This window comes from Mercurialis annua, linkage group LG3 (genome assembly GCF_937616625.2).
Source record: "Mercurialis annua linkage group LG3, ddMerAnnu1.2, whole genome shotgun sequence".
Classification (NCBI taxonomy): domain Eukaryota; kingdom Viridiplantae; phylum Streptophyta; class Magnoliopsida; order Malpighiales; family Euphorbiaceae; genus Mercurialis; species Mercurialis annua.
Window position 1 is genome coordinate 60,408,384 of NC_065572.1, and position 25,465 is coordinate 60,433,848.

Consider the following 25,465-nt stretch of genomic DNA (forward strand, 5'->3'; position numbering starts at 1 on the left):
TGCTTCAGCTATCACATAATTCTCAATTATTAATAAAAAATAGATGAAAGGATTTTTGTGAAAATTTAATAAAATGTCAGAGATGTTGCGAATTTAAATTTAAGGATTTTAGTGAGAGAGAAAAAAAAATTAGAGACTTTTTTGTTACAAATTAATATTTAAGGACTTTTGGTGGGAAAGAGAAACATCAGGGACTGGAGATAAAAATTGCCCCATTAATGATGGGTAAATATATCATTTCGATACATAGCAAAACCCTAAATCAAAACCATCGATCAGTTCCAATTAATCAAAAAATCTCTTAAACCCCTGAAACCCAATTTCTCAAAAACCCTAAAATCAATCATCCATGAAGACAATCTCAGGCAAGCTTATTTCTTCAACTCCGGTCTCAATCTCAAAAGCCGCCGCCATCCTCTCCAAATTCGCCGCCTCCGAGAACGGCTCTTCTCAAGCCGTCACCGCTTATCTCCGACGCGCTACCGCCGCTTTCGACGAATTAGCTCGTCCACATTCAAAGAAACAAAAATTAGATGTCTCAGTTAAGGAAGAGATGGAAAATGGTGTAAAAGATGAGGGTAAAATTGGAAAGATGAGAATAAAAGAGGAGAAGAGGGAGAGTGAGAGTAATTCAATTGAGAGTCACAAGGACAAGAAGAAGAAGAAAAAGAGAGAAAACGGCAATCTTGTAAATATTGGAGAAAATGGGGGCAAAGTGGTAATTGAGGAGGAAAAGAAGAAGAAGAAGAGGAAGAGTAGAGAGGATGAAGAGGAAAGTAAAAGTGAAGCAGAGGGTAAAAAGAAAAAAAAGAGGAAGGTAATGGAGTGAATAATTTCAATGGTAATTATTGATTTTACTGATGGCCATTCAAGTCAATTTTGTTCTGAGGAGTTGGTAATTTTATTTTTGTAGGATGATTATAGATTCCCATTTTAATGGGTTGTTACTATTTAATGGCAATTAAATTTTTTTTGACACATTTTCCATTCTTATTCATAATGTTATTATTATGTATGGTTCTGGTAGCTTGTTTAAGATTAAGCATTATATGACTGTTCATGATCTTACAGAATTAATTTGGTTTTGCAATGAATATCCACTTCAAACATTGGAAATAATTAACCAATAGTCAAGCATCATATTTTAGCTTGAAAGTTGAAGTGATGCTAATCATTTTCGTACTTGTAGTTTAAAGGGTTAATTCCATAAAAAATCATGACTTTTACACGAAATTTCATTTTAATCACGACTTTTAAAAGTTGCCATATAAAACCATAAACTTTCATTTTTTTCAAATCTATCACCAAATACATTTCTGGTGTATTTTTGGTGATGTGTCCACCGGAATCCGGCGGATTTGAAAAAAAATGAAAGGTAAAAATACACCGGAAAACTAATCAGTGATAGATTTGAAAAAAAATGAAAGTTCATGGTTTTATATGACAACTTTTAAAAGTCGTGATTAAAATGAGATTTCGTGTAAAGTTCGTGATTTTTTATGGAATTAACCCTAGTTTAAATCCGACAATCTTTAAAACTCTAACTAAATATAATTATCAGAGTCTGGAAAATTGAACAATTATTTCAATGGGTTTGTATGGTGAATCTGAATGTAATTTACTGTTACATTTTGGAGTCTGGTCTTTGGACAGAATGAATGGATCTTTTGTTAACTTAGTGTCTTTCAAATTGTATTTGGTGCTCATCCTGAATTGAAAATTGATGCATGTATGCAAAACTTGTTTACACCTGAAAATATTTGGTGCTGCTAGCTTTTGAAGTTGCTATGTTATATTGTCCAATTTTATGTTATTACCGAGTTCCCTTTTTATGTCTCAGCTGTTTTGTGTGGCCAAATTTACATAGCTTTGTCAATGTTCTCCTTTCAAAGTTTGACTTGAGAAGCAACTTAAATGCCTACTTATCCAACCCAAATTTAGCTGAATAACAAAGCTTTATAATTAACTATAACAAACATGAATTCGATCTTTTATTTGGAATGCAATCTGTGGCAGTTTAGGTTAAGAATTGTTTCTACAATTGTGGAGTGGAACTGTGAAGATGGACCAGGAAGTGAAAAGGAAAGTAGTAGCTGGCCTTTGTTCTCATCTTTTTCTTCTTGTGAAACAAGTTTTTTTTTTTTTTTGGCCAATTCTTTAGGCATGGACCATGGTGATGTTGCTAAATATTAGTATATCGTTGCACATTTAATCTTTGTCCAAATTTAGGACAAAAGTTTCTATATTATTGACCACTGTGAAATTTGACCCTTCCTATACATTATATGCCTATACGAGCTACCTTAGTGAGACAAGTAGTCGAAATGGTTTAGTCAGCTAAGAGAATACTTCTTATATAATGAATAAGGTGGTTTAGGTTGACATCTGGGAATCTTGGATCCTATTATTAGAAGGATATAGTTGAACTTGAACATGATATGTCAATCAGGAAAACCTTGCAGGCTATGTATGACTATTAGAATTTAAATGCAAATATTACTATCAAACTTGTGTATATGCAGCAGATAAATTTCTGTTGAACGACGGTTCTGCTGGCATGGTTTTGGACTTCGTTTTTTGCTTCCTTCATTGGTTTGTAATTCTTTTGGGGGAAATGAATTATTATTCTTTTTGGCAATTTATGAAGTTGGCCAGCTGATAACAAGGCCAGAATTGGGCATTCTTAGAAAAGGACCTGACTGTTAGACTGACTAATAAATGGCTTAGCTTTATAGTTTCATTCTTTCAAATGGTCCGGAGTAACATTTTTTCTTTCAGCTGCCTCTTCTTTTCCTTCATTCGTGATTGTCGTTGAGTGGGACGCCGTGAAGGAAAGTTTAATGTTTTGCTGAAATTCGCTTTAGCATCTTGGTCATTATTCTTTTCTTGAAATTGGGTTTCCCCTTCTCTTTACCTTTGTTTATTTTAACAAAAATATGGTCTACCAGGTACACTATGGGCCAACCCAATCTTGTAGCTTACAACAGCTTTTTGAGGTGGTGGATTATGTTACATACAGGAGTGGTTAATTTTTCTGTTAGGGCCATCTGCATGAGCAGTTTCATGTTTCAGCTACAGTTGTAGACCAGGATCTAATGTGGAGAACAGTAGTGACTTGTCTGCCGACCTTTAGTTTATGGGAAGTCTCTATGCTTCCTGCTTATGGTGATTTTTCCTTATTTTGTCTAGTAATGATTTTCCTTTTTATTTTTCTTGAGTAGTGGAGCAAGTAGATCCTTGCATAAATCAGTCTCTTAGTCATTGTGATTGAAATGATTATCTAGTTCATTGAACTTCATTACCACGAAATTCATTGCAGCAGCAGACAGCAGGCATGATTTTCTGGTACATGACAAACTCTTTGATGGTAACCATGTCCAACCATTCAAATATTGCTGAAGTGGACATTGCCACGCTGGCGAAGTGGTTCATGGAAGATAGATCATCCTGAGTCTTGATATGAAGATGTTTGCATGAATATTAAAATGAGTATCAAAGTGAAGGAAAGACTCAGCTGAAGATTATGGCTCATGGTTCAAAACCAATTGAATCTTCATAATTCTACATTCAATTGCAGCTGGATACACGTCAGATGAGGTTACATTCCTTGTACATCATTGTCAAATGGATTGCAGTTCATGAATAGATTAATTGTTGTTCATTAATAACTTTATGTTCTTCCAGTGTTGTGAGCTCACTGTTTCTGTGGTTCGGTAAGATGAAATCCCAAAAAAAAATTGTTTTCATGCTCTCAAAGTTCAAGATGCTATTTATAGCATCATTGTCACTGTTATCCATTATTTCATCTGAGCTTTTGGGGGTTCACTAGGTTGAGCAATCTAGCACTTGTGTAAAAACAGCTCTTCTTCTGGTACATATTCATAACCTCTTTAGCTAACAAGTTTTGCTAGGAAATAGAGATGTGCACATACATGTATTGTTGCATGAGATCAACTTGTTTGTTGTCTGCTGCTGCCATTGTTAAGTGATGTTTGGTTACATGAATGTTACTGTTTTATGGGGCCTACGTTTCAGTTGCACATAGTAGGCGAACTTTAAAGTTGGTTATTTCATAATTTTTCCTCGCCATTTTACAGGGTAATTAGCTGGTTGTAACCATAAAGGTTCTAGAAGAAGATTCAAATCATAACTTGAGCTCAATCTTGAAGTAGGAATAGCAATTCAATGCTAAGTTTGAATGACCTCTTTCTGGGGTTAGCAGGATGAATTATAGCTCAGGTGAAATAAGATTCAGGCTTTTGTTTTGTTTCTTTTTTTATTGGCGGTGGGAGATTTGCATGTGAGATAGATGCATTAAATTTAAGGCATTAAATTTACTGATAAATCGGGAACTGATAAGCAGAATCCTCTCCATATCAAGTAACAGTAGCTCATTAAAATCCACTGACCCTCATCCATTTTCAAGAGAATCCTATGTTGGAAAGAAAGGTCTCATTCATAGAGCACTGTCCTCTTGAGGCAAGGCAGAATGGGATGGAGGGTCCTGATCAGATTATTGTCCCCTTTTCAAGAGAGAACACTGTCTGCTCTGGGACACTTACCAGTTACCACCATGAAGCTTAGAAACAAAAATTCAAACTTTATGCTGTAAGTTTTTCCCCCCTCAAATCATGAGTTAAATAAAAAATCCCAACTTAGGAATCTTTTCTTCCGGTTACATTATAATTCCTGAAATGGGAAAGGCTGTTGCTATCAGGATTTAGATTCTCATAAATTTTCTTCTGGTACATCCTGAGGCAACTATTGGGATTTTGAGAGTTGTCATAGTACCTTAATGTTTTGTAATTCAGCTGTATTGAACTTTAATAAAAATATATATTTCTGGTTATTGTTAGCGTTGGTTCCTAGCAGTTCCTTTCTGATCAGTTTTTGGATTTTCAACCTGAAAAGCAGAACCATTTGTAGCAATATTGGGTTACAGAATCCAAACCAACTTTTGTTGTAATCACTTTGGCCATCCCTTGCTTTTCTGTTTTTTAGTAACTTGCTTGTATACTTCCATGTTGGTAGTACCAGAAGTAACAGAAGAAGATAAGTACCACTATAATTGATAATGGGGAAAAAGTTTACTTGTCTTCTATTTTCTCCATATTGGCCCCCACTTGTACTTTCAATTCCGTTTCTCAGATTCAGTCTAAGCTACTGACAGTACTTGTATAAATATGTTCTCCTAGCAAATTTTCACCCAACACTCGATTATTGTGATCCTTTCTGCAATATTATAGCAATGGATTCAAATGCATCAAGCTTTTTTCTTAATTCTTCAGCTCTTCACTCAGTTTACTACCAGACAAAAGAAGACGATGGTATTATCGATCTCGGTCTGAGTCTCAGAACCTTGCAACCTGAAGCTTATCATCCATCGGGACATTGTATGCTTCCTTACTCGTTTTTTCTTTTTCTTCTTCTTGTTATTAGTATTAATAAATAATTATTGGTTAGTTTTGGTATTATCTTCAAGTTTAAGAGCAGCTTCTGTTATGTTACATATTCAGTTTGATAGAATTGCAAGACTTGTCTAACTAGAGTTCCTTCTGTATGTATCAGTCATGGCCCAAGGAGGAGGATATGATGAACTAATGGCCTGGCCTCATCAGGGAAATCCATCATCAAGACACTCAAATTCAGGATATCAAGGAAATACGTCTCAAGAATGCGATGAGGATGCAGAAGGTGTGCAAAGCAAAGAAAAATGGGCTTATGTAAAAGTAAACATGGATGGAGTTGTTGTTGGCAGGAAACTTTGCATACTAGATCATGGTGGCTACTCAAGCCTTGCTGTTCAACTTGAAGACATGTTTGGTAGGTACTAAAAATAGACCATGTTAAGTAGTATTATCTCATATACCGTGCTTCATGTTATTAACTCTGTTTGACCACTACTACACTCTATGCAAATTTGTTTTGAGGTGAAATGTAATATGGTATCAGAGTTTGAATCTGTCGGTCTCTGTTTACGTCGTTCATGGTGTGCTTTGTGTGAGGGATGTTATGTAGTATCATACATTTGTTGGACTATTCAAGTCTGTTTACTTTACTCTTAAATTCAAATATTTCAGAATGTATAATGGCCCTATCTATTCATATTCTTTTTTTACCAATAAAAATAGTTATGGGGCTGGGGGAACAAATAGGCTTGGGGAAGAGGGGCTACGAGGTTGCTGTGCCCAGAGTGCCCATTCCTTTCCCTTTGCCCGGCCCGTGAGGGCCGATGAGATCAGATCTCTTGATCGAACTGGACCCTTGTATAACATACAAATGGAGATCTCTATTGATTGGTTTTGAAATGAAATATAACATACCATTTTTTTTATTGATTCAGGAAGACAAACTGTAGCAGGGTTAAGGTTGTTCCAGCCAGGGTCTGGATTCTGCTTGTTTTACAAGGATAGGGAAGAAAATTGGCGAGCTGTTGGTGATGTTCCTTGGAAGTATGTTCTTTATACTGCTGATATCTCACTATACACATTTATATGTCTGTAGACTGTATTATATGGGAAGTGGCAGCTCAATAAGTCTGTTTTGTTGAATCTTGATTCTTGACAGGGAGTTTATCGAATGCGTAAAGCGGCTAAGGATTGCAGAAAGAAAGTGAAAAAAATCATGTCATATCTGGAAGAATTTCCCTGGATAATTTTGAAACTGATTTGAGTCTGAAATTAACCAATGCAGATCTTAATGTTTAATTTATCCATCTAGTAACATTGTTCTTGATTGATATAGATGTTCTTGAGTACGTTTTATGTCATAGAATAAGATTAGGTAGGATTTAAAGTTTAGCTAAGTTGGAGTGAATGTGTTTTGAATGACAACTTATCGAGTTCTATCTGAAAATACTTATTTAATTATTCATTATTTTAATATATTAATTTCATTAAATCAAATCCAAAATAGTTATAATTACAAAAAATTTCAAAAAGATTCGAAAATTATATTTGATGACCTGATATGAAATGGATAATTTGCACTAATATGTGCATTATATGATTCAAAGTTATTTTTAGGAAAACAAAAAATAAATTATCAAACTATTTTACTAATAAAATGCAGTTTTCAATCAAAATCTTTTCATCATCACCAATTTTATTAATGAATGAAGAACTACATCCAGATTTTAATGTTTAATTATTTTCTTAGTATTTTTCTCAGTATTTTAAATTTTAATATTTGGGTTTTCGTGTGTGAGTGAAGACATTCCAACAAGAATCTCTGTTAAGCTTAAAAACAGAATAAAGATCTATTAATGACTAATCAAAATCCAAAATACAGCTAACAGTTTTTTCGTTGATTGGATACTTTTTTAGATCAGTGGACTCCACTTTTACTCCCCTACATTCGCTCCACATGGTCTGTTACCATGCATATCATTTTTTTATTCTACTCTTTTAGGTATGGAGATTAGTGTAAATAAGAAATTTAAATACCACATATCTTCACAAAAATACATTTGATTCTGAGCCAATGTATAATTTAATGGTATAATGTATGCATTCTAATTTGAGATGAAGCTCTGTTTATGGATGTTAAGGTTAATTTGTTCGACCTCTTCCGTTTTTAGAAAACATATCATAAACTTGACGTTTAAGACAGAAACTTCATTTCCAATATACAAAAATTTACAATAACATCATTTTGCAGCGTCCGTGTTCTGTTTTTCCGTGGTTGTGCCGTACTGCTGACAAGTTATGACCTGAGATAAAAAAAACATCACCGAGATACTGTACTGCATGAAAGTATATCGAGTTCTATATTTAGATGTTTCATTTTATTTTATAGTGCTTTAATATTTATATATCTCATTTTTATTTCAAAATTTTATATATGCACCAATATTTTTAAAAAATCATTTTATCATTTTGTGTTTCATTATTTTCTTACAACATAAAAATATTATATCTCGAGATCGAGCTCCGTCAGTCCCCCGTGACGAAGTGTGCCATTTTCATTTTCATGTGACTGGGAAGTCTTATATTTGCTTCATCTGTGAATGATTATTGTTTCTTACTACAAAAGCAAAGATGCACTGGGCAAATGATTGAACCTTTCAGTAACAGTACTAAGAAAAATGACAAAGGTCTGAAATAAGAAAAACAGAACATTCTTTCCTTTTACATATACACTACCAAACCCATCTCTTACAAAAGCAGTACCAAATTCTCATAACTTGCACTTAAACCAGACCCACCATCACCTAACTACCCTTCATGCCATGACATAGAACCAAAAACAAAACAATCCTACCAAGAACAAATACACAAATTACACAGTTTGTTCAACAATTGATGATACCTTTTTCATTAAGTTTCTCGGTCAGATGATATAACCAATCTGCTTAAAACATCGGATACGTGTCTCATTGTTGGTCTCCGTTCAGGGCTACTATGAACACAAGCCATTGTTATCTTTAAAACTGTGATAATCTCCTCTTCCTTGTCGATGTCTGGCGCTAAATACGGATCTAAAACATCTGAAAGCGGCTTTTGCTCTTCAATGCATGCTTGAATCCACTGGACAAGATCCATTTCGGAGGTGTCAACATGGACCACGGGGGATTTTCCTGTGATCATTTCTAGTAACATCACTCCGAAAGAGTAAACGTCCCATTTTTGTGACGGTTTCACCATCTTAAGCGCTTCAGGGGCCTGATAATATGAACCCATGTTCATAGATGAAATTGTGGCAACTTCTGAGCTGGCTGCGCTCTTTAGCTGTTTTTCTTGTGGTTTCTCTGCAGTAACTCTATTAGATTGTATTGGGGAACCTCCAGCGATATTTGCTAGGCGACCGAGTCCAAAGTCAGCAATCTGTGGTTCCATGTCGTGTCCAAGAAGTATGTTACTTGGTTTCAGATCTCCGTGAACGTACTTCTTCGGGCTGAACTCATGCAGATAAACCAATCCTTTTGCAATCCCCTTTATGATTTTCAACCGCATTGTCCAAGACAACGGTGTAAATGAAACCATCCCAGGTTTTCCTAAAGAATGAACAAACAAGCAAGAAACAGTCAAATTCATTAAATTTTCAGGACAGTACCAAATAGTAATTAAGAAAGCAAAACTTAAAATGTGTTTTTCAATGAATACAACTTACCATGAAGAGCAGTTAATAGGCTTCCATTGGGTATGTAATGATAAATTAGCAACTTCTCATCAACAGACCAGTAATATGCTCTAAGAGTTACAATATTCGGATGCTTTAGCTTGCCGATCGCTTCTACTTCTGTCTGAAATTCCTTAAACCTTTGAGAACCCCCTTCGCCCAATCTTCTCACGGCAAGAGTGAGCCCATCTTCAAGCACCACTTTGTACACAATGCCAATTCCACTCTTTCCCAAAACAAAAGCTGAAGCCTTAAGTAGCTCATCCAAATCAAACGCCACCTGCGTATCCAGCGGAACAAGATCATACTGCTCCATATTCTCAGACATTTCAGAACCGTCCTTCCTAAAGCACAAACACTTCTTCCTTCCCTTTCCTCTCTTGTCGATAACATAACCACTTTCATCTTTATCCTTTCCGCACGCACAAACTCTTGAATAACAATACGAACACAACAATCCAACCAGGCAAATTCCAATCACATCACTCACAATTATTGCAATAACCGCACTCTTACTCAGTTCCTTTCCCTTCCCCCTCTTTCCACCGTGATTATTCGAATCTTGCGGTGGATAATTATTATTAGGCAAAAAAGGTATCGACGAAGGTGCATTTGCACCGGGAGTTTCCGAAGAACAAGGATTCTTCAAAGGAGGACCGCATAGCGCAGGATTGCCAATAAACGCCGTCGGTCCTCTATTCATGAGAGCACCGTTTTGCGGTATCGGACCACTCAAATTATTATAAGTTAAATCAATATAAACCTTCTCGGGAAGGTTTCCAAGACTAGCTGGAATAGAACCAGTAAAGTGATTATGAGACAAATCTACAGTTCCTTGCAAACTAGACAGATTCCCCATATCACTAGGAATCAAACCACTAAATTTGTTAAATGAAAGATCAAGCTTTTCAAGTGAACCAAGACCAGAACCAAATCCATCTGGCAAAGAACCAGTGAAATTATTCTGGCTAAGATCAAGAGATCTAAGTCTCTTACATTGAACAATTGACATAGGAACTGACCCATTAAAGAAATTCTGAGACAAATCCAAACTCTGAAGATACTTAAGCTTACCAAACTCATTAGGCAAAGGCCCAGATAAAGAATTTCCATAAAGAACCAAGCTTTGGAGACCTTGAGCTTGAAAAAGCTGGGAAGGTAAGCTACCAAAGAACCTGTTATTCCTCAAATTAACATGTCTAAGGTCAGTGAGAGACCCTAAAGAAGCAGGAAGAAACCCAAAAAGCTTCTGTTTTGGGATACTAACAGAGACAACTCTAAGGTCTTTGCATGTAATCCCATTCCAAGAACAAGGGTTTTCATCAGATGAGTTCCAGTTAGTTAAGGACCCTTGTGGGTCTTCATTAATGGACTGTTTAAATGACAACAAAGCATAGCCTTCACTGTTCAAAGAAGTAACTCCATTGCTATGGAGAACAAGCAGAACTAGCAAAACCAAGATGAACATAATATGACCGTTGGAGAATGCAGACACTGAGTGAAGGGCTTACCTTTTAGTGTTGGAAGAAGCTGAAAAAGCCATGGGAGAGTAGCTAAAAAGCTTAGGGTTGAAGAAAGGTAAAGGTGGTGACCTTGGGAAGATGGATATTAGAGAGTGAAGAGTGTGAAATGAAATGAGACTAAAATGGTTTTAAAAGGAAAAGTTGGCTTCAGATTGGATTAACCAATTCAACAAAGGACACAAGACCAGACAAAAGTAATTAATATATGATATTTATGTGAAGTATAAACTAAAATAAAACAATAACAAGAAAGGTTCAATTTGCCCCATGAATTTAGCATAAAAAATCAAAATCAAGTTCATAGTTCGTGAAAAAAAAAAAAAAAACACTCCCAACATGACATTTTAACTCGTTTTATCTTTTTAGATTTTAATTGTCCAACAATATTTTGGCATATCAACTCCAGTTTGTATATAATAAATCAATTAATTTTTGACAATTCATCTGAGGGGACAAAATAAGCTAAATTGCCAAGTTCTTGAAGTTTTTTTTTCCTAAAACTATAAATTTGGCTTAAAAGATTTTTGGTGCCAAATTTGGGGAGAAAATTGAATTTTGTTGAGTAATAATAATAATAATAATAATATTTATTATTATTATTATTATTGATAAACAACATTACCCAACTTTCTATAGTTTCTAAACAACATAACCCAACTTTACTTGCAATAAGTTACCAAATTATAGTCTTCTTTATTTATTTCCAAAAGTTGGGTTATAACCATTTAAATGAATATTCAATTACTGATTGACTTAGTTGTACATAGAATTTAAATTATATTTACTATAGTATCGATTTTTATTATTAATTTCACCCACAATGATACTAAGAATATTCATAATAAACCCTCTAATAGTTATATTCAATAAATTAATAATTCTAATAATTAATAGAAAATTGAGGGAACTAATTTCGTTTCACATCGAATAATTAATAATTCTATTATTTAATAATTAATAAAATTTAAAATATATTCTATATGAATATTAATTATTGGAGAGATTTTTTAAATATATATATATTATATATATATTTACATATAAATATAATAGATTAATTTAATTTATATGTGAGAAATAAAAGCGTTATCCAACACTTAGTTTACTTATTTACTAAAATAAAAGATTTCTCATATGTTTAGTACAAAAAAATATTAAAATTTATTTTACTTTATAAATACATCTTCTTGATAATTATTTTTTGATTTATATCAAGTTGATATTTCTTAAACTGAATACAAAGTTATTTCTTTTAAATTTAATAATTATGAAGTGTATTTAGTTGGTTTTTTTATTATATAACATTAATATTAGGTCTGCGGATGCAAATGTTTTAAAATATATTGAGCAATGTTAATTAAATTTATAAACTATACATGTTGTCTAAATTTAATTACGAACTTTAAATTGTCTCAATTGTATGCACATAGTTGTATTTTTTTCTCAGTTTGATACATATGCTGACGTGACACTCATTCATTGGTGTAATTTTGTTTAGGTGAAGATCATTTTTGTCAGCCACGTTCAGCATATTATGACCTCGTGTATCGGATTGAGAAAAAAATTCACACACTTGAGACGTTTTAAAGTTCGTGATTAAATTGAGAAAACATATATAGTTTATGAATTTTTTTAACATTATCCTGAATATATTTTATAAATTTTCCTATATAAATTCAATAAATTAATAATTCTAATAATTATTAATTGTTTGATCCACCATATGTATTAATTATTACAGCGACTATATTTTTATAATAACGAGTTCAATCTCTTATATATCTTGTTAAGAAGGAACCTTTAAAACAATACTTCAGTCACATCTTATTTATAGTTCCAATAACTTAAATTTTATTTTTCATCTTCTTAATTGGAGATTGTTATTTAATTTGTTAGTATTTGGCTTACGCACGCCGTAAATGGAAAAAAAATATTTTATATTTTTATTTATAGTGATTAACTTGTGTATTTTTTATTTTTATTATCATTAAATTTTTCAACTTTTATTTTTTTATCATCATGAAATCACTCAACTTTTATTTATGTCATCATTAAGTCGTTAATTTTTCAAAAAAAATGCATATTTTGAAAAGTACATATAATTAGTCAATAATTTCACGATGATACAATTTAATTAATTTAGAATGATATCAAAATTAAAATTTTATGATATAACAAAGTTCAATATATGGTAACAAAAAGTTCAATATCTAACTTTTATGAATTATATTAATGACGAGTTTATCAAAATTTTAAATATAGTTGAATTATTAGAGCATAATATTGCTATAATATTTTGAAGAAAAATAATTGAGAGCACAATGTTATTATAATGGCTTAATATTAAAAAGTTAGAATTGTCATTTATTATTGGAAGTTATTATTTTAAAATTATTTAAAATGTAATTTGTTATATTTAATTGGTGTAATCACACAAGATATTCTATCGTACATAACAATATTTTTTTATCAGATATATTATCTCATTTTACCCCGTAAATGAGTCGTAATGGACATAAAAGTCACTAAACTTTAATCTATTTTTGAAAGTTATTAAACTTTAATTTTTATTTTAAAGAGAATTTCTGAAACATTTGATGATATGCCCATTCACATTATGATGATCTAGTTATACGCTATGTTTCATAGTATTTGTTTAAATAAAATATGCAATTTCATAACGTTTGATAATATGATAAATATTATTAAATTAGATGATCTCATAAATAAGCCGAGATTGAATATATTTTTTATCAAATAAAATTTAAAATCCGACAACCTTAAAAAATGAATTGAAGTTCAAAATCCATTTCAAAATAATTGAAAAATTTCGTTACATAGAAAGTATTTGATCCAAATTAAAAATGTTACCATATGAATTAAAAAAGGAGAAAAATGAATGGCAGAAGATTAAAGGATGAATGAATTGGAGAGTGATGATGATCCCACATTCTCCATTTCCGTTCAGGGGAACAATGCCATCATTAACACAACTTCTCCCTTTTTTTACTCCAACATTTCACATAAGCTAATATTTTTGGCCAAACACATATTTGGGTTCTTGCACTTGTCGTCTTTTTTGATTTGGGTCCCTGCACTCAAAAACATCCATAGTAAATCTCTGCACTATCAAAAATGACCATAATAAGTCCCTCCGTCTTATTCTGTTAGAGAGTGAATCACAAGCACTTTTCTTTGAAACTGGTGATATTTATACTATACAATTTTGCCAATTGGATCCTTACACTATAATTATTTACTAATTGGGTCCCTGCACTATAAATTTTAATTAAAAATTTTTATTATTCAAAATTTATCAAATTATAATTTTATTAATTAAATTAAATTAAAATATAATATAATTTTTAATATACACATTAAATAAAAAAAATATAAAAAAAACACTTTCATTTTACTCTAATTAAAAAAATCCTACACTTTCATTCTGCCTTCTCTCACCACCGCTTGATCTTCTCAGTCAATGCATATCATCTCCAGTTCCGTCTTCCGCCTTCACCACTGCCAAACATCTCCATCGTCTCAAGCAAACCCACCGTCACGAGCAAATCCATCGCCCCCAGCTTTGTCTGTCGGCTCTACCATCATCTTCAGCGTTGTTTACCGGCTCCAACACATCTTTAGCGTCGCCTTCCTCCTTAAACATATTATTTCGCAAAACAGTAACGGCTCCGATGAATAACAGTGGCTGCACAACGGGGGAAACGATGGCAGAGTGTAGGGACGCGTTAATTTTAGGAAAGTTAGAGTTATAGTTTTTTTTATTTTAGCCACAAAAGTATTTTATATGTAAATAATAGATTTCAGTTCTTTTTTTTATATTTAATAAAAATAGGTTTGTCTTCTCGAAACTAATAAAAATTAGGTTTTGAGGAATTTTTTTTAATATATTTAATATTTTTTATAAAATTAAAAATTAATTGTATATTTGAAAATATTTATTTTAATTTAATTAATTAAAAAATTTAAAATAATTAAGATTTTAAATTAAATTTTAAAAAAATTGTTAATAGTCGGAGACAATTTTAATATTAAAAATGCTAAATATTAAAAATAAAATTAAATAAAAAATTATTAATATTATTTGATGACAGAAGGACCCAATTTGAATATATTTTTAGTGTAGGGACTCAATTTCCAAAACAATTATAGTGCGGGGACGCAATTTGGATATTTTTTAGTGTAGGGACTCAATTTAAAAAATAATGACAGTGCGAGGACTCAATTACACATTTTGCATCTGTTAGTTTTTAACGTCATCTACATTCCGTTTACTCGCTTACTGATAGGGACTTGAAATAAATATTTTTGATAGTGCAGGGATTTATTATGGATGTTTTTGAATGCAGGGACCCAAATTAAAAAAGACAACAATTGCAGGGATCCAAATATGCGTTTGGCCAATATTTTTAGTTTAAAAAGTTTCTTCTAATACTGAAAGTTATTTAATTAATTGTGTTGAGAACATCCACGATGAAGTACTACTTTTTATGTTAATTTTAGCATGAGAAAATAACAAAATGCTAAATTTAGCATAATTTTTTAATTTTATCTCTAGTGCAAAATGTTAAAATAAGTATTATAATTGCTTACTATGATAATTATTTTTTATTATTCTTATTATATTATAGAAATTCAATCATTATTATATTATTAAAATTCAATCATATATTTTATAATTTTTTACAATACTGCGATCACGTACAAAAGTGATGTCCTTCGGCTTAACAATATGGAACAAATAATAATTATTTTTTATTTGAAATAAATGAGCTATTTAAAATAAAATTGTTATGTGAATCAATAAATTAAAAATAAAATATTTAATATGTTGGCGTGCGGTCTATAATAAAAAAAGTTAATCAATCGAGATCGTAAAAATAAAAAAGAGAGCATAAAATCTAAAATAAAAATAAATAAAAAATAATGCAAAGAAAATAATAGTAGAATCATAATGAAAAATAAATTTTGATTGGTTGTTCAACTTTAGCATATGCTATAATGAGTGCTAAATTTAACATGCAATATAGCATATAAATTTAGCATGTAGTATAGCATTGCATTGAAGTTGGATTTTATGTCTCAATGTTAAATTATAGCATTAGCATGCCAATTTAGCATTGCATTGTTAAGTTTTATACTTTTATTAATTTTGAGGAACGTATACAAATTAAAGAAAATAAAAAAGAGTTGAAGGGTTAAATTAAATTGGTCTAGTGCCTTAAAAAATCATAACCTTTTAGCCTTTTTCTTAATCCTACGTTGACGTTGAAAAGTTTTCAATTTTATAAATTTTTCGTATTTTTTTTGTTTCAACTATGCCTTTAAGCATTAAATTGATCTTTTTTTTATTTAAAAAAGTTCAAAAAAATTCTTCATATTAACATATGTTTTAAATAACATTTAACGTTATAAATTACACAAAAAACTGTTATTCCCCAAATTCAAATAAGTTTTTTAATATATAAATTTAATATATATACAATTAACATATTTTAAAAAAACGACAAACTCATCCCGACGTTTTAAGGCCTCTAACCACCCCTCAACCGACAAAAACTGACTTGAAACCGACCGAAACCGACTCGTCTTTTCCATGGAAGACGAACGTTTTGTCTTTCGTGAAGAAGACGAGGCGGTTTCAGTCGGGTTGGGGTCGGTTTTAAATCGGTTTTCGGCGGTTACGGGGTGGTCGGAAGCTTTAAAACGTCTGGATGAGTTTAATATTTTTTTCTAAAAAATTAATTTAGATTTAGTTATATTAATATAAAATATAAATAAATTTTAATTAGATTATATTTTTTTTATTAGTTTTTAAAGATGAAGGTCTTATTTGTAATTATTAAAATGAAAAGGAATATAATTTTATTCTTAAATTTAGTTAATGGAATGATTTCATCCTTAAAGTAAAAAAAATGTTAAAAATTAAAAAATGGGAGTACAATTGACATGAGAAAATACGAAGTAGGATAAAATTGACAACTTTTCAACATTATAGTAGAATTGAAAGGGAGCATTAGGCCAATTAAATTTTACTTTTTTCTAGTTAGATCACTTGTTATGTCAATATGACCTAATTGATAAAAATGACAAATTCAAAATGTAAATTGATAAAAAAAAGTTAGGACTCATGTTAATTGCTCATTTTCTGCAAATTAAAGGGGCAAATCAAGAAAAATTATTGCACACAACCGTTGTGCCATGTCATTCGTGCAACAAACCAATTGTGCGTTAGCCATGTGGAAAATTGAATGATAAAAAAAATAAGTAATAATTAAAAGATTCCCTATCGCAAATGCTCATTGGCTTGATGTAAAAATGACGTGGCGCTACGGTTGCATGGGATAAACACTCGCAAATCAATATTCAAGTAAGATACTATTAAAATATATATAATTTTGTAAATAAGAAAAGTTATTTATTTACACTTTACAGTTGTCTCGTGTTTTTGAGATCTTCTTAAGCTATCTTTTTAATAATATCTGGATTAGTTGATGTGATTTAAAGAGATTTTTAACTTTAAAAGGATTAAATTAATATTTTTTTTATAGCATTATACCTAGCGGCTTAATTTTTTATCAATTTGAATGATCCATCTAGTTAATAGTTTTAATAGTGTCTAAAAATTCATAAAATTTAATTCGATCACTAAAAACTTATCAATTGTTGTGATCATTTCATTGAGTTAATTCGATCAATAAAAATTTCCATTTTAATTATGGTTAAATAATTTTAAAATTAAATTAACTGAATTAATAACATAGTTTATGTATTTAATTATTTTTTTATTTTTATCGATTTAATTAAATTAATAGACTAATTTTGACCGTTGAATTTTATATATTTTATATATTTTAGATTGGTTAAATCAATTTTATTTTAATTATATTTATCTATCTATCCATCATTAAAAAAAAGAAAAAAAATTGATTCACTAAAATCAAAAAATGTTACCCAAATATGTTTGACTGCTACTTGATCTGACTCCACCAATTAAACCAACGGTGGTGATCTTTACAATCTGCTGCAACCTATCCTGAATGTTTTCCACGTGTAACCGTTAGATCAGCTTCACTGTACTCACTACTAACCGATAATGAGTAACCGATCATTACAATATATCGTCACGATAAATTAGAGAACTCGCGATAAGAACTTTAATTTTTGCGTTACCAAAAGTTGGCGCTTTAATTCTTGCGTAAAATGACGATTTAGCCACTCAGCGCAATTCTTTTTTTGAGTTTGACCCAACTGACTCGCGATTCTTAAGAAATCTTTATCAGTTTAATTTAACAGCGCATTTACTTGAATCGAGCTCCTAACTCACCGAGTTAGGGTTTATACTAATCCCCTTCTCTTCTCAGGTAATCTTTTTTAAACTCAGTACCAAAATTGAATTGGGTTTTTGAAGTTCATTGTTATTTCTCTTGCTGTTTGTTATTAATTTTAATTGGTCACCACCTGTTTGATTAAATGCTTGAATGAATTTTAAAATTTTGATATTTTTCTCTTCGAACTGTAAATTTTATCATGTATTCATAATTAAGTTTACTTTGCCAGATATTTTGAATCTTGATTAGTGGGTGAAATTTGCTAGGGTTTTGTTTTAATTTTCAACAAATTTTATTGCTTGGTTAGATCATGGCATACTCAGAATCAGCAACAGCAGAACGGGAGCCGATGCAGCTTAATGCGTTTCCGAGGAAACCGAGGATTTTACTTGCTGCTAGTGGAAGCGTAGCGGCTATAAAGTTCGGAAATCTTTGCCATTGTTTTTCTGAATGGGCGGAAGTAAGAGCCGTAGCTACAAAGGCGGCTTTACATTTCATTGATAGAGCCTCCCTTCCTAAAGATGTTGTTCTTTATACCGATGAGGATGAATGGTCCAGTTGGAATAAAATTGGAGATAATGTTCTTCATATTGAGCTGCGGCGGTGGGCTGATATCATGGTCATTGCTCCATTATCAGCAAACACTCTCGGCAAGGTACGAAGTTATATGATTGAAACTTTCTACTATAGTCTCGTCTTGTTGGGCATTTTGCGAAATAACATTAATTGCTGTTCATTTCTCTTCAGAGAATGCCTGTTTTACCCAGTTTGCTTATTTGGTGCATAACAAAGATCTAAAGTCACTATCTTAGGGAATTACTGGCAATATCAAAAAGATAAAATGTTTTTATTTGTTTATTTTGCCGAGTCACATGTATTTTATATCACTTTGTTACTAATTTGCTTTATGAATAAACTCTAACTAATGATTTCATGACGATAAAGCGATTTAGTTTTTCAAATTCTGTTATTTTGGTTAAAGTTGGTCCCTTGATACTTGTTGGAGCAGTTGGTTTTCCTCTTAGTATTTGATTTTAATCAACAGATTGCCAAATTGGTATCTTTGATGGATGAATCAATTGGTTCTTCCACAATTCCGATCTAAGTCAAGTTGGTTTTATGCATGAACCAACTCAATTGAGATGCAATTGTCACAAAAAGTTGGCATATTGAATCATGGCATCAATTATAGATTATGGAACTTGATGCGAAGGACAAGCCTAATTATGGTAGTTCTTTAACATTTATGTCTCTTTATATATATGTATGTCTGCCAATCATTTCATTATTTAGTAATTTATATTTAAGAATCCTTCGCTTGATTGTCATAAGTTGTCTGTTGTCCCTATTTGATTGGCATGGTTTTCTTCCTTCCATTTTTGTTATGTATGGTTATCTACACCACACAGCTATTTCTAATTATTCTCTGTCTCTCACTCATTCCGTATCTATCTGTAATGACATGTATACCAATTCAGATTGCTGGCGGATTATGCGACAATCTACTCACCTGCATTATCCGAGCATGGGACTACAACAAACCTCTATTTGTTGCACCAGCCATGAATACTTTCATGTGGAATAATCCGTTCACAGAGAGGCATCTAATGTCAATCGACGAACTCGGGATTTCTCTAATTCCACCAGTCACAAAAAGGCTGGCGTGTGGGGATTACGGCAACGGGGCAATGGCTGAACCCTCTCTAATCTTCTCAACCATAAGACTATTCTTGGAGTCGCGCCCTCAGCTAGGCGATGGAAGAGTCGGCTAGTTAAGGCACGGAGAAATAACACCTTATTACGAGCGTTGAACCTGCGTGTAATTCTTCTTCTTTTGTATGTAGTAACGTAGAAAAAATGTGTAATAGTTGATCTAAATGAATTTCTTGAATTGCAATCTGGACATTCCATGTAGTTCTTAAATAATATTTTAGCTCGAAAACTTGTCGATAGCGAGAAGTATTAGTAATTAAATCTTAGAAAGGATGAAGCATATCAAATAATTTAACTTTTTTTTTTATAACTCAAATAATTTAAAATTTGTCTGTGCTTTACAGCTGAAAGAATAGTTAAATATAATAAGCAAATGGAATTTGTTTACAAGTGAAAGAAACAGAATTGGATAGATAGAGAGCTGTACACGAGAATATATGTTGGAACTGCACACATTTTAAACTTTTGATTACCATTCCTTCCTTTTGTCGTTTTACAAAACGACAGAGCTATTTAAGAGCGAACCCCACAGAAAACGACATTGCTCTTTTAGAGTTAGCCCCACAGATCAAATCGAGCAGAAAACGACGTCGTTGAGTTATAAAATAAGGAGAAAAGGCGTGCGCAGCTTTAGTTGGAGAAGAAGAAGAGAGGAAATGGCGGAAGCATGGATTAGAGGTTTAGTGGAAGCCATACACTCAACTCCGACTCAGGCGGTTCTCTATCTCTCCGGCGGCGCATCTCAGGTAACTTCGAAATTCAACTGTAATTAAACTATTTCGTTATAATTAGATTTAGAGTTTAATTTTGATTAAATAAGTAATTAATTATGTGATTAGGCGATAGGATATCTAGTATCAGTACCTGGAGCATCAAATACAGTTCTGGAATCAGTTGTGCCTTACTCTAGAATGTCCATGATTCAGTTACTTGGGAAGGTAATGGTTCCATTTAATTTCAATTTTATTTAGATTTACTAATGCTAAAATTGCTAATTTTGGTGTTGTTGCTGGTTAATTGAAGATTCCGAGTAATTTCGTTAGTCAACAAACCTCGGAGGACCTCGCGTTAGTGGCTTATAATCGCGCTCTTCAGCTCTCTACTCCAGGTAGTAGTTTTAAAATTGTAAATTAAATGATGAAGTGTTGGACTGAAATAATGATATACGATTTCATACATCCCGATATGTAGATACTGGACTTGGAAGTCGTTGATATTGTGTTGTTGTAATGGTTGCATTTATCTGATTGATTAGGATCCCCTGTTCTTGGTGTGGGTTTTACTGGCTCTCTGGCTAGCACACAGCCTAAACGTGGTGACCACAGGTATATAGACCGTTTATTGAGTTTTTTTTTTGTCTTTTTGGTATTTTATTTGCTTGAAATTTCATCGGCTTGGTGTAATTCAAGATGATTAAAGTTACAACACTACCTGTAATGGTTTTTTTTCTTCTATGTTTGTGGGTTTGAACTACTGTTATACAAATCATACAATTCGCAATTCGAATCTTACGATTCGATTTGATTCTCCCCCAAATTGATTCGAATCTCTCAGTGAATCGCAAATTAAACCGAATCTGTGCCAAATCCATAATGGATCTACGATTCATGCGATTCACTACGATTCATTTAACAAACAGAATTTAAGTTAAAATAAGAAATTATTGTTCAAATAATGTCTTTCATATACTAAAAAGATAAAAAAGAGTATAATAAAATAGAAAGAATTTAAAAGTGACTTATCACTTATCTTCTTAACAAACTAATCCGTTTAAATAAGAACTCCAGACCTAGACCGTTTGAATTCACAATTTAGAACAAAGTATAATAAAAACACCGGAGAAATAATCTCGAATGGATGAACGTCTTTTTTATTAAATTCTTTAAATGCTATTTTTAATTTAATAATTTTATTTTAAGAATGTTATAAGCTAAACAATAGTTAACTTGTTAAACACTTTTGTTAAAAGTACTCTAATTTTATTTTTTAAGACTTTTTTTATGTAAAGTAATTATAAAGTTTAAATTTCAGAAATATATGAAATTTCATATATATTTATGTGAGTATATATTTTTTAGAATTATATTAAAATATGAACCGAATTTTAGAATTCGATTCCCGATTCCCGATTAACTAATCAAGCATTTTGATTCTCGACTCAAATCTCAATTTGACAACTATACTCTGAACTTTATTTGTTTAATATGTAAATTTGTTTGAGAAGCTTTTTTTATCCAATCAATGAGCTAAGACGGCAAGGATTAGATTTATGATGACTTGTTGGGTTGAAGTAGTGAAAACAAATTCAGTCGCAGCAGTACACCTTTCTGTAGATGTTCCCCTCAATTGAGTAGAATGGGGAGAATAAATGGGTCGAGTTTTAATTAATTAGCCATTTCTTATATGTCTGTCTTTTTTTCCAGTTAAACATGATTTTGTCAACTTGCTGCTTTTATGTTAGTGGTTAGAGTTGGACAAGGATACTGTTGTTTGTAGGATCCTAGTGGATTTAACGTTTAAGTATAGTAATTGATCTTCCAAGTACAAGTAGTTTCATGGTGCTATATCTGAAGATCTATTTGTCGCTTTTTTAAATTATCTACATCTGGAACAGCTCTTAATCATTTTTACTTTGTGCGTTTACTGTAAATTATAGGTTTCACTTGTCGACAAGAACATCTGACCGACTTTGGGTATCAACCGTTACTTTGTCAAAGGTAGTTCTAGGGATTATTCTCTTTTTGATTCAACCTAGATGGTTGCAATATTCTAGGGTAGTAAGTGCTGAATTCCTGATTCCATGCAGGGTATGCGAACCCGAGAGCAAGAAGATGCTCTTTCAAGTCAGCTTTTACTCAAGGTGTGCAATATTTACTTGGATTAACATGGGTTGTTTCTTTCTTTCTTTATTTCCATTCTATACTTTGATTTTTCATAGGTATCACAATTCTAAAGAGTTTGAAGGGCCAATTTGAGATTGATGTTTGGAGTTAAAAAAAGGGTTTTAGAATTCTCTCTTTTTTCTTGGGAAGATCATCAATTCACATTTTTTTTTCAACCATGGTTTTTAAACGTAAACAATTTAGAATATTTTTCAACTAAAAACATGGTTTTGCTACAACAAACCCAAGAGGGCCAAAGTAGATAATGCAACATGGTGGCTATAAGCTGCAGCGTTTTTCTTCACTTTATTTTCATACTATACTTTCAAAACTATGTATGGGTAATTGTGTATAATATAGTCCTCCATTGGCTTCTATTGACTATTTTCTTTTGGCCTTCTTTTACAGGCCGTTGCAGATGCATGCAAAGCTCAGGCAACATTTGTTTCTCACTTGACTGAATCGGATGCATCTAATGAATGCGAAAATCAATTTACTGAAGATCAAGAACTGGAACAACTTCTAAATGGGGAAATATGCGTTAAGGTTTATCCATTTTTAAGTGGTAGGGTTTGTTCTTTGGATTGAATCAGTCCAGCACACTTCTCAATTATTTACTGGAAAATAGCTCTTTTACAGCGATACCTACTTCAAGTGAAGAAAGAAAGATAATACTTTCCGGTTCTTTTAATCCATTGCATGAGGGTCACCTCAAGCTCATGGAAGCTGCTATAAGGTATATAACTTTCTACCAAACAAATTTTTATGGGATTTTTAATTATTTTCTCATTGTTAATGCAATTCGATGCAGCATTTGTGGCGATGGGTATCCATGTTTTGAACTCTCAGCTATCAATGCTGACAAACCTCCTTTGTCAGTATCTCAAATCAAAGATCGGGTCAGGCAATTTGAAGAAGTTGGTGAGGTTTAGATTTTATATCATTTTTAGCTCCTACAAATTTAGACCTTATGTTAAGTAATGAGTTTATGATGTTTTAGACATTGCATATGAATGCATAGATAAGAAAAATCATGATATTTGAATTTTGAACAATGATGCTAGGATGGTTAAATTTTTCGGGTTTTTTTCAAATTTGATCTTAGGGCGAATGGTTACGATTTTGTATAAGGAATGATGATATAGCTTTTTATAGAAAGTCTATAGGTAAAATGCATCTTAAAGTTGTTTATGGCTTTATGGATCAGAGTGTATTTCTTAGAAGTTTTTTTTTTGCTATTGTCATTAAAACGTTTAATGCTGCAAATATATTGTTATTAATTTTTAAAAGTTTACATCCGTTTCTTGTTTCTTTGTGATGTTTCATCTACTTTTTCATAGGGTTTTCGTTGTTGAGATGTAATTTATCAATAATCATTTATTGTTAGAATTATACTTCATCATTTGCTTCTTAAATGATCTGGTTTGATATTGAATGTGATTTTTTATTAGGAAATATTATTAGATAATTCCTGAAAAATCTTTTAATGATTTTTTTGTTGGATTGCAGGAAAGACAGTAATTATTTCCAATCAGCCTTTCTTTTATAAGAAAGCCGAGCTTTTCCCTAGAAGTTCTTTTGTGATTGGTGTAGACACAGCAGCTAGGCTGATTAATGTATGTCAAGTTTCTTTTTAAATAAATTATGCACGAGATGCAGTTTAAAGTTGTCACGGATTCTAATGCATGAATCCACAATGTTTTAACTCTTTCTGTTGGAAAGTAACCTATGCACCTGTATGTAAAGTAGAAGGCGATTATGGTTTTGATAATAGTAATGCCATGTCCTTTGACACAATGGTTGGCTGGTTGCCAAGTCCACGAGCAGAACTTATATTCACATTTTAGAAGAAACCAATTTCTAGGAGACTCATGGGTAGTATTTCTGTTTCCCTGTCACAATATCATTTTGCACTTGTCCACTGATCCATGTAAGAAAAGGTTGTACCTTTTTGCACTTCCTAATACATGTGCAGTTTATAAACAGGAATGCCTGCACATATTATGATGAGGATGCGGAATATCCATATGTGCTCTCAAAGTATATCATTTCCTGATCTAGAATTAGTTATTATGTATATATACTGACTGTCTGTACAGGAAGCATCAGTATTGTTGACTTAGCATGGAGAGTGTATGCACCAGATTGAGTTACATGACTGCTTGTATTGCTTTTGCAGCCCAAGTACTACGATGGGGACTACGGAAAGATGATAGAGGTACTCTTAGGATGCCAAAAGACAGGATGCACATTCCTAGTTGGTGGTCGATACATAGATGGTGTCTTTAAGGTGCGCCAATTTGCTACAAGTTTAAAAAAGCATCTGCTTCATTTCCATCCATTTTATGTTGATTTTGAAACTTAGTCAATTTGGTATGCCTGGTTTTTCTATAGGTTCTTGAAGATTTCGACATTCCAGAGATGTTAAAAGACATGTTTATCCCAATACCACCTGAAAAGTTCCGGGTGGATATATCCTCTACTGAAATGAGGAAGAGTTGTGGCCTGTAAATCTGATAGGTTACTTCACGTGTATGATGGAGACAATATTGATTGTACATCTCCAGAAAGTACTATTAATTCCTTATTATTCATGCTTTATGCATCTGAGAAGATAAAGAAAAAAGCTTCAGATCTATTTAGCAGAGTCGAATAAAAGTGGTAGTCGAAAGCTATCTCTGAAACTGTATCTTGCAAGTTATTTATTGACAAATCTTGAAACTTATATTGCATCAGTGAAGATATAGAGTGAATTGTAAATTCTTCTTTTACACTTTTGATTTCTTTGAGTTCTGCCAACAAAATGGTGGAAGTGGACCAGAAAATCTATGTCTATGACTTGAATACATTTGCAATTACATGTGGCTATTATATTCAA

At 32.1% G+C, this 25,465-nt stretch overlaps 5 protein-coding genes across 10 annotated transcripts; 4 read left to right on the top strand and 1 right to left on the bottom strand.

Annotated features, from left to right (window-relative positions):
• The first annotated feature begins 245 nt into the window (after positions 1 to 245).
• LOC130014584 (uncharacterized) lies at positions 246 to 3,597 on the top strand. Of its 3 annotated transcripts, XR_008790357.1 has the most exons (3): positions 246 to 817; positions 2,017 to 2,871; positions 2,949 to 2,967. XR_008790357.1 is itself a non-coding variant. In XM_050368716.2 (2 exons), the coding sequence occupies exons 1-2, from the start codon at positions 350 to 352 to the stop codon at positions 2,191 to 2,193; spliced, it is 645 nt and encodes a 214-aa protein (XP_050224673.1). In that variant the 5' UTR covers positions 246 to 349; the 3' UTR covers positions 2,194 to 2,942. The 3 variants fall into 3 exon arrangements, 2 of the variants coding, with proteins under 2 accessions (XP_050224673.1, XP_055961153.1); XM_050368716.2 differs by lacking the exon at positions 2,949 to 2,967 and having other exon boundaries at positions 2,017 to 2,942; XM_056105178.1 differs by lacking the exon at positions 2,017 to 2,871 and having other exon boundaries at positions 248 to 817; positions 2,949 to 3,597.
• A 516-nt stretch (positions 3,598 to 4,113) lies between these two features.
• Positions 4,114 to 6,871, top strand: LOC126674287 (auxin-responsive protein IAA32-like). Of its 4 annotated transcripts, none has more exons than XM_050368718.2 (5): positions 4,114 to 4,239; positions 5,289 to 5,393; positions 5,569 to 5,823; positions 6,344 to 6,452; positions 6,568 to 6,871. In XM_050368718.2, the coding sequence occupies exons 1-5, from the start codon at positions 4,224 to 4,226 to the stop codon at positions 6,614 to 6,616; spliced, it is 534 nt and encodes a 177-aa protein (XP_050224675.1). In that variant the 5' UTR covers positions 4,114 to 4,223; the 3' UTR covers positions 6,617 to 6,871. The 4 variants fall into 4 exon arrangements, with proteins under 4 accessions (XP_050224675.1, XP_050224677.1, XP_055961154.1 ...); XM_050368720.2 differs by having other exon boundaries at positions 4,147 to 4,239; positions 5,301 to 5,393; XM_056105179.1 differs by lacking the exon at positions 4,114 to 4,239 and having other exon boundaries at positions 4,987 to 5,393; positions 5,569 to 5,827.
• Positions 6,872 to 8,078: 1,207 nt separating this feature from the next.
• Positions 8,079 to 10,795, bottom strand: LOC126673723 (receptor protein kinase-like protein ZAR1). The gene is made up of 2 exons (XM_050367965.2): positions 9,112 to 10,795; positions 8,079 to 8,995 (listed from the first exon to the last, which is right to left on the bottom strand). The coding sequence occupies exons 1-2, from the start codon at positions 10,586 to 10,588 to the stop codon at positions 8,319 to 8,321; spliced, it is 2,154 nt and encodes a 717-aa protein (XP_050223922.1). The 5' UTR covers positions 10,589 to 10,795; the 3' UTR covers positions 8,079 to 8,318.
• A 7,048-nt stretch (positions 10,796 to 17,843) lies between these two features.
• On the top strand, positions 17,844 to 19,944 carry LOC126673562 (phosphopantothenoylcysteine decarboxylase-like). Its single transcript, XM_050367759.2, has 3 exons — positions 17,844 to 18,025; positions 18,300 to 18,647; positions 19,471 to 19,944. Exons 2-3 carry the CDS (start codon positions 18,303 to 18,305, stop codon positions 19,762 to 19,764), a joined length of 639 nt encoding a protein of 212 aa, XP_050223716.1. The 5' UTR covers positions 17,844 to 18,025; positions 18,300 to 18,302; the 3' UTR covers positions 19,765 to 19,944.
• Positions 19,945 to 20,310: 366 nt separating this feature from the next.
• LOC126673561 (uncharacterized) lies at positions 20,311 to 25,465 on the top strand. The gene is made up of 12 exons (XM_050367758.2): positions 20,311 to 20,451; positions 20,545 to 20,643; positions 20,729 to 20,813; positions 20,961 to 21,030; positions 22,362 to 22,422; positions 22,512 to 22,565; positions 22,996 to 23,152; positions 23,227 to 23,323; positions 23,399 to 23,508; positions 24,097 to 24,203; positions 24,767 to 24,877; positions 24,982 to 25,465. The coding sequence occupies exons 1-12, from the start codon at positions 20,362 to 20,364 to the stop codon at positions 25,096 to 25,098; spliced, it is 1,158 nt and encodes a 385-aa protein (XP_050223715.1). The 5' UTR covers positions 20,311 to 20,361; the 3' UTR covers positions 25,099 to 25,465.

Excerpts from the sequence above, each read along its gene's own strand:
- LOC130014584 (XM_050368716.2), top strand. The coding sequence starts at position 350 with ATGAAGACAATCTCAGGCAAGCTTATTTCTTCAACTCCGGTCTCAATC. Across the intron at positions 818-2,016 it reads AAAAGAAAAAAAAGAGGAAG|TTTAGGTTAAGAATTGTTTC; the intron begins GTAATGGAGTGA and ends AATCTGTGGCAG.
- LOC126674287 (XM_050368717.2), top strand. The coding sequence starts at position 5,249 with ATGGATTCAAATGCATCAAGCTTTTTTCTTAATTCTTCAGCTCTTCAC. Across the intron at positions 5,394-5,568 it reads TTATCATCCATCGGGACATT|TCATGGCCCAAGGAGGAGGA; the intron begins GTATGCTTCCTT and ends TGTATGTATCAG. Across the intron at positions 6,453-6,567 it reads GTTGGTGATGTTCCTTGGAA|GGAGTTTATCGAATGCGTAA; the intron begins GTATGTTCTTTA and ends GATTCTTGACAG.
- LOC126673723 (XM_050367965.2), bottom strand. The coding sequence starts at position 10,588 with ATGTTCATCTTGGTTTTGCTAGTTCTGCTTGTTCTCCATAGCAATGGA. Across the intron at positions 8,996-9,111 it reads CCTATTAACTGCTCTTCATG|GAAAACCTGGGATGGTTTCA; the intron begins GTAAGTTGTATT and ends TTCATTCTTTAG.
- LOC126673562 (XM_050367759.2), top strand. The coding sequence starts at position 18,303 with ATGGCATACTCAGAATCAGCAACAGCAGAACGGGAGCCGATGCAGCTT. Across the intron at positions 18,648-19,470 it reads CAGCAAACACTCTCGGCAAG|ATTGCTGGCGGATTATGCGA; the intron begins GTACGAAGTTAT and ends ATACCAATTCAG.
- LOC126673561 (XM_050367758.2), top strand. The coding sequence starts at position 20,362 with ATGGCGGAAGCATGGATTAGAGGTTTAGTGGAAGCCATACACTCAACT. Across the intron at positions 20,644-20,728 it reads TGATTCAGTTACTTGGGAAG|ATTCCGAGTAATTTCGTTAG; the intron begins GTAATGGTTCCA and ends GGTTAATTGAAG. Across the intron at positions 23,509-24,096 it reads CAGGCAATTTGAAGAAGTTG|GAAAGACAGTAATTATTTCC; the intron begins GTGAGGTTTAGA and ends GTTGGATTGCAG.